Below are 6,427 nucleotides of genomic sequence, written 5' to 3' on the forward strand. Positions count from 1 at the left end.
GAGGCGGGGGTGGGGAGCATCCATGGGGACACTGAGGACCTGGGCCCTCCTTCCCAGCACAGATCTTGCCACCAAAGAGTGGGGCAACCCCAGGATCCTGGGAACCAGCTTCCTGCAGCATCTTCCAGGTCTGAAGCGCCAGGTGGGAACCCGTCCCCACCAGATCATCCCAATTCCGGGCCGTCTACAGAGGGGGAGGCCTGTCCCACCCTCTCCAACCCTCCTGGGGCTGTCAGGACGCCGCCTCCACCCTGACCACTTGGGTGCAGCCGGGGCCGGGGGCCCATTTCCCTGAGGTGGCCCAGGTGGAGGCAGGTATCCCGTGTGCCTCTGCCTGCAGCCTCCCCACAGGCCAGGCAGCCAGTGCCAGCAGAGCCCACGGGCAGAGGACACCACGTCCACCAGGGCGTGGGCCAGTGCCCCCAGCTCTCCACCCAGACATCTGCTGGGCCATGAGCATGCAGGGCAGGACCCCAGCACCAGGCTCTGCGGTCCACGGCCACCCCCAGGGCTCCCCCACCCTGGGGAGCAGGCGTTGTGAGGACCCATGGGTGGCACCCAGCATTACCAGACCGAGCTGGACAGGCTCCGGAGGTCACTTCCTCTCCTCCGGCCCCTGGTACTGCCCCCACCCCCACCCTCAGCATGGACCGCACCTGGCTGTCCCTCCTTGCCCCATCCCACCTCCCTGCCTTGCCCGTGGCCAGTGGCATCTGACCTGTCCATCAGCAGACCTGCCCCTGCCCAGGGGATACTCAGGGACGTCTCAAGCCAGGGAGGCCAAGGCAGCTTCCCAAAGAGGGAGGTGTGACAGGCAGGGGACAGCCTGGGCCCCTCCTCCCTTCTGTCCTGTACCCTCGGGGACGCCCAGCCCCTGCACCCCCAGAGCAGACTGCCCACCACTGAGAGCCCACAGAGGCCATGCAGCCGCAATGCACCCAGCCCCTGCCCACTTCCCCGCAGCCCCCACCCCAGGGCCGGTCCTGAGGTGACCGGAAGGGGCTCCAACTGGGATTCCAGGATGAGACCAGACAGGTGTGGGTCAGCTGGCGCCTCCTCCCCCAGAGCGTGATCAAACAGGTGGGGGCGGAGGGGTCTCTCTGGAGACAGGTACTGAGGCTCAAGACCAGGGCTGCTGGACCAGGCCCTCCGCCGCTGCCCCTTAGCCTGCTTCCCTTGCTCCCAGCACACAGCCGGCCGTGCCGGAGCACCGCTGCTGGGAGGCCCCGGCCCGAGAACAGGCAGGCTTGCCAGGTACCGCCCCGGGGCCATGCCCAGCCGCCCTCCTTGGGGTCAGAGCTAGGGATCACCTGGGCAGTGAGGCCCCACCTGACGCCCACCTGGCCCAGGCCTGCTATCCCCATAGGCCCATCCCGTGGGGGCCTCTGCTCCTTCCTGCCAGCTACGTCTCTGACACCCAGGTTTGCCATGTGGTCTCCGATCACAGGGCCCACAAAGATCCCGACTGTCCCTCATTCCCGCCCTCAGTTCTGGGGCGAGGGCCGCATTCCTAAGGTGTTTCTAACAAGGGGTCTGCGGGGCCTGAGACACGAGTTCACAGCAGACGAGGGCCAAGTGTGGCCCAGGAAGGCACCTACTGAGGCCGGAGCGGCCCCAAGGCGGGCGAGGGACCGCCCGTGGTCAGGGCAGGCAGGAGCAGGTCCGGCTACATGCTGGCCCTCAAGCCTGCCGGGTGTCCCCACCTCCCACAGGGGCCCCGCCAGGACCAGGACGGGGCACACCCAAGGCCAGAGCCAAGCAGTACAGGCCCTCCACAAGCCTCCTGGCCACTATCCACATGCCCCTGGCTGGCTTCACCCCAGCTGCCACGAGTCTCGCTTGGCTGGGGGGACCCATGGGAGAGACCGAGACCCATGCTTTTGTCCAACAGACATTTAATGACTGCCTCCAGGCACAGGCTCTGGTCCTCCCATGGGGCACAGGCAGGGAGCCGGGCTCCCACTGGGCCCCCCACCTCCAGAGGTGGACGGCCCCAGGGGAACAAGCCCAAAGATTCGGTGGTGGGTCTGGGACCAGGGCCGAGGCCCCTCCCCCTACTCCACCCTGGGCCGCTAGGCCTGTGTCCTCAGTGGGGGAACGACAGCCACCTGGTGCCTGGGGAAGGAAGGGGGTTCTGGGGGCCCAGGACTGCAGGACCAGCCTGGGTGTGTCCTGTAGCCCCAGTTCAGGCGGGGACCCATCTCCCAGCCACGTGAGCCCCGGGTGGCTGTGTGTGCCAGGTATGCACACGCCTGCCCTTGCTTGTGTACCCTGTCCTTGTCTGGCTGTACACCTGTGCCCTGTGCACCCCCAAAGTCTGTGTATGGGGAGGGGGGAGTGTCTGTGCCCGTGGGGGGGGGGCTGTGTATGGAGAGAGGGACCTGTACACAGGGAGGCTGTGCATACTGAGGTCTGCGGGTACAGATGGGCCCTTGTGCGTGGTGAGTGTCCCTCCGAGCCCCGCCCCCGGCTGCTGGGCAGCATTTATTTGCACTTGTGCACGTAGTAGCCGGTGACATAGCCCAGGATGAACACGGCCCAGAAGAGAGCCACTCCACTCAGCACCTTCATGGAGATGCCCAGCTTGCCCGAACACAGTTTCCAGGAGATCCTAGGGTGAGAATCACAGGCAGGTGAGCCCCAGGTGGGCCCCAGAGTGGACTGTGGGGGCTGGGTGGGGTGGGGAGGGGGAGGAGGAGGAGCCAGCCAGGGCAGGTGGGCCATGGAGGAGGGCTGCCTGGCTGCTCTGGACTTGGGAGACTGGAGGAATCCGAGTAGGGGAAGATGCCGGGGAAGGCATGAGGACCAGGTCTGCTGAGACTGCCCAGGGTGGGCACCCGGCTGGTGACCTGTGTGGAGCACAGGTAGGTGGGAGGGACAAGGTGGGGTCTGTGTTGGGCATGCTGGCCTGGGGGACCAGGTGGGGCACCTCCCGGCCCCTCACCTCTGCCAGCTGGAGGCCTCCTCTGTGCCGGGCCCGGCGGCCACGCTGACTGCATCCCGGCTGCCGTTGGCCCACCTGCTGTACTGGATGCTGCTCTCCTGGGGCTGCATGCGGGGGGCTGCGGAGGCTCTGGCGGGAGGGGCAGAGGGCAGGCTGAGGCCTCCAGAGGCACCCTGTTCTGGCCCGGTCAGGTTAATGGCAGGGCTCTGTGAGGCACTGATTTTAGGGTGAGGGTCTGCCTGGGGGCGGGGACAGAGCAGGGGGCTCTCAGGTGGGCTGGCTCCTTTATCCGCAGCCTCTCATCTGGCTGAGGAGGTGACCAGGATGCAGAGGGTTTAAGCCACGGGTCACATGGGAGGCGGCAGAGGGAATTCCAGCAGGGAGCCTGAAAGTCTGCCAAACCCTGCCCTCAGGAATGTGAGAGGCTGTGTTTCCACCCAGCCTGCTCCCCTGGGGGTGGAGGGACCCTCCAGGCACAGCTGTTGCCACCCTGAGACAGGACACGGCAGACCTGCGGCGTTCCTGTCACCAAGCCTGCTAACTGCTCCCTCCCCTCCCATTCCTACCAGATAAGGCCCCAGAGCCATCCCTGGAGGCTGAGGAGAAAAGGGATGGGGTGAGCGGGCAGGAGGCCTCAGGGTGGCTGGTACGACCTGTCCGGTAGGGGGAGGAGACCTGGCAGCCTTTGACAGCAGCTGCGTCCTCTGGCCTCTGGCCCGTCTGCATTGCAGCCCCTCCCTGACCCACTGCTGTGGGAGGAGCTGGGACTTTCGGGGCCCTTGGGCCTGCTGGGGGCCCAGGGGCTGGGTAGGCCCCTCACTTCTAGGGGTGAGACTTTGCTCAGCCCCCACCAGCCTGGGAAAAACTGACCTTTCTTCCAGGTAATCTTGGACACAGAGGCTTAAAGGTACAGTGCACCACTAGCAAAAAGCCAACGCTGAGTTTCAGAAACTCATGAAACAGGCAGTTCTTAAACCCCTGGCTTCATGAGTTCCCCGTTTGCCCCTTCCCAAGTCCCAGGCCTGCAGGAAGGAGGGGAGCTGGTCTCAAAGCCACGAAGCCTTTCCCCACGGGAGCCCAAGTTCTGGGGCAGCCATGCAGGCCAGGTCTCAGGCCTGGAGGAAGCCAAGAATTTGTTGAGTGTGGGTTCTGTTTTCCCACAGTGTCCAGGAAAGGGGCTATGGGCCAACTCTGTTAGCTACCTACCTAATGCCCACCCCCTCCCTCCTGTGGCCAGAATCCCTGGCAGCAGTATGCCAGCCCCAAGTGACAGTCACAGGATAAGACAAGTTCACTACTCTGATCCCTGTTTTCCCATGTCACCCAGGTGTGTGCTAGGGTTCAGCAGGGAATAGCAGGCTCTTGCTTTCATGAAAGAAAGAATAGCCACCTTCTTCCTGCCTTGATGTGATGGCTGGAGCTGCAGCAGCCACTTTGCAATCTGGATATCCTACAACACTAGCCCATGGTACTGAGTCACCAGATCCACACCAACTGCCTACCCATGGGCTTCTTGCTGTAAGGAGAGCCAATCCCAATCTGTTCAAGCCTGGGCCAGTGGGTTGCTGTTATTTGCAACAGGATGGTTCCTGACTAATATGGACTGTGACTCTCAAGTTGTCCTGATTAGATAAAGCCACCAGAACCTGGTGAGGTGCTAGAGCTGAGCTTCTGAGGGCTTCACCCACTCACACAATGGCACACCGTGTCACAGGACCCTGGGGCTGGGCTACCTAGCAGGGCCACCTGCTAAGCCTGGGAGCCTTACGGGCTACCATTGCCTCCAGGGAGCACGTGAGAACAGAATCCTGGGCACACAGGGCTGCACAGACATTAGGCCCCTTTACCCCTACTGCACCTCCAAGGGGCCCACAACTTACAAGGGGAGAGTCCTGGGTCGGAGTCAAAGCCTCCGGGGCCCGGAAAGATGATCAGAGCCTGGGCAGTGGATCTCACCACCTTTCAGCCCACGGCTCGGGATGTGAAGAGCCTCCGATGCCTCCAACCTTAAAGAAAATCAAGAAAAAGTGAAGAGACGTGGCAGTGCCAGGGGCCAGGAAAGGAAAGGGGCCCTGGGGCGTCCCAGGCAGCCAGCGGGAGCTGTGGGGGCAGCTAGCCTCAGGGTCGGTGGGCAGGGGACAGCCTCAACCTCGCCCCCACCCCAGCAATTTCACTCTCCTGGGCCGGCAGCTCGCAAGCCAGGGAGGCCGCAGCCTTGAAGGGCGCGGGGCTCCCGCACCCAGGCCCACCTCCTCCCTCAAGCTGCACGAGGAAGCTGCGCCTCGACCCCGCGTCTCACCTGGCTGGTCCGCGGCGGCTCAGCGCGCAGCAGACGTGTCCCTGGCCAGAGGCCGGCGGAGCCTGGGAGGGGGCGGGGGGCCGGGTCGGGTCGTGGGGCCGGAGCGGTGGCGGAACAGGGTCCAGCGGGTGGAGCCTGGGGCGGGGCCGGGTGGGCGGGGCGGTGGGTGGTGGGGCCCGGGGAAGGGACGCGTCAGATCGGCCAGGGCGCGGCCTGGGGGCCGTGGGTGAGCTGGGCAGGGCTTGGGTGCGCGCGGCCGCCGGGCTCCTGAAACCCGGGAGGAGCCTGGTGAAGTCGTGGGGAGGAGGGGGGCGCGCGGCAGGGGGCGCGGCGAGCGGGAGCGCGGACCGGGCTCCTGGCCTTCTGGGAGGTGCGCGGCGCCCCGGTGAGGGGCAGTAAGGGCCGCAGGGGCAGCAGAGCGCTCACGTCCCCTGGGCCCGGACACAGCTAGGATCTCCGAGCCCCCTCCCCACTCATCCTCCCCCACCAGACCCCGACGAGAACAGGGGTCGAGCGTAGAAGCGGGTTCAGGCGTCCCGGCGTGCCTGGTTAGAACCGAGACACCAGGCGGCTCGCGGGGGCGCCCGGGGTTGCGTGGAGCTCGGCCCAGGTCATCGCTCTAAGCGGCCAGAAGCCGGGGCTGGACCGCCACGCACCGGGCATTACTCCGCGAGCCCGCGCTGCGCGAATGAAAGATGCGTGGACAGGTCGGGTGGCCAGCAAAGGGAAGAGGCGGAGGATGGACTCCGTTCAGCACGTGTCTGTGTGCCGGAAAGCGCACAGACAAGCGTAGCTGTCCTCGTGGAGTTCTCATCCTAGGAGCGATAGATGGGAACGGAAGTGCTGCACCCCGACCCACCTTCTTTCCTAGGGTCGCCCCAGCAAGGCAGTATCCCAGTCAGGGGAAGCCCAGCCACGGAAGCCCCCCTGCAGGGGAGCTGCCGCAGGTGTGCGCAGCTGGCGGGAGAGAAAGGCCACTGCGGGCCTGAACTGAATGCATAGGAGCCCAGACCAAGTCTCCTATACCTGGGACCCCCAGAGGGCACCCTGCTCGGTGTGGGGTCTCCCCAGGAAGAAGCGGGGTTCAGGCTGCTATGCAGACCCCCAACGAGTGAGTTTTGGAATTGGGGGGTGTTGATGTAGCCGAAGCCCAGCCGTGAGTCCTGGTGAAGGGCAAGGTGAGA

General features: G+C 65.2%; 1 protein-coding gene across 1 annotated transcript; it reads right to left on the reverse strand.

The window, feature by feature from the left end:
- Nucleotides 1-1,023: 1,023 nt before the first annotated feature.
- On the reverse strand, nt 1,024-5,370 carry SMIM1 (small integral membrane protein 1 (Vel blood group)). Its single transcript, XM_006196598.4, has 4 exons — nt 5,244-5,370; nt 4,825-4,950; nt 2,945-3,073; nt 1,024-2,611 (listed from the first exon to the last, which is right to left on the reverse strand). The coding sequence occupies exons 3-4, from the start codon at nt 3,052-3,054 to the stop codon at nt 2,485-2,487; spliced, it is 237 nt and encodes a 78-aa protein (XP_006196660.1). The 5' UTR covers nt 3,055-3,073; nt 4,825-4,950; nt 5,244-5,370; the 3' UTR covers nt 1,024-2,484.
- Nucleotides 5,371-6,427: the final 1,057 nt, after the last annotated feature.

Source organism: Vicugna pacos, chromosome 13, assembly GCF_048564905.1.
Source record: "Vicugna pacos chromosome 13, VicPac4, whole genome shotgun sequence".
Lineage (NCBI taxonomy): Eukaryota > Metazoa > Chordata > Mammalia > Artiodactyla > Camelidae > Vicugna > Vicugna pacos.

Excerpts from the sequence above, each read along its gene's own strand:
- SMIM1 (XM_006196598.4), bottom strand. The coding sequence starts at position 3,054 with ATGCAGCCCCAGGAGAGCAGCATCCAGTACAGCAGGTGGGCCAACGGC. Across the intron at positions 2,612-2,944 it reads GAGGCCTCCAGCTGGCAGAG|GATCTCCTGGAAACTGTGTT; the intron begins GTGAGGGGCCGG and ends TTCTCACCCTAG.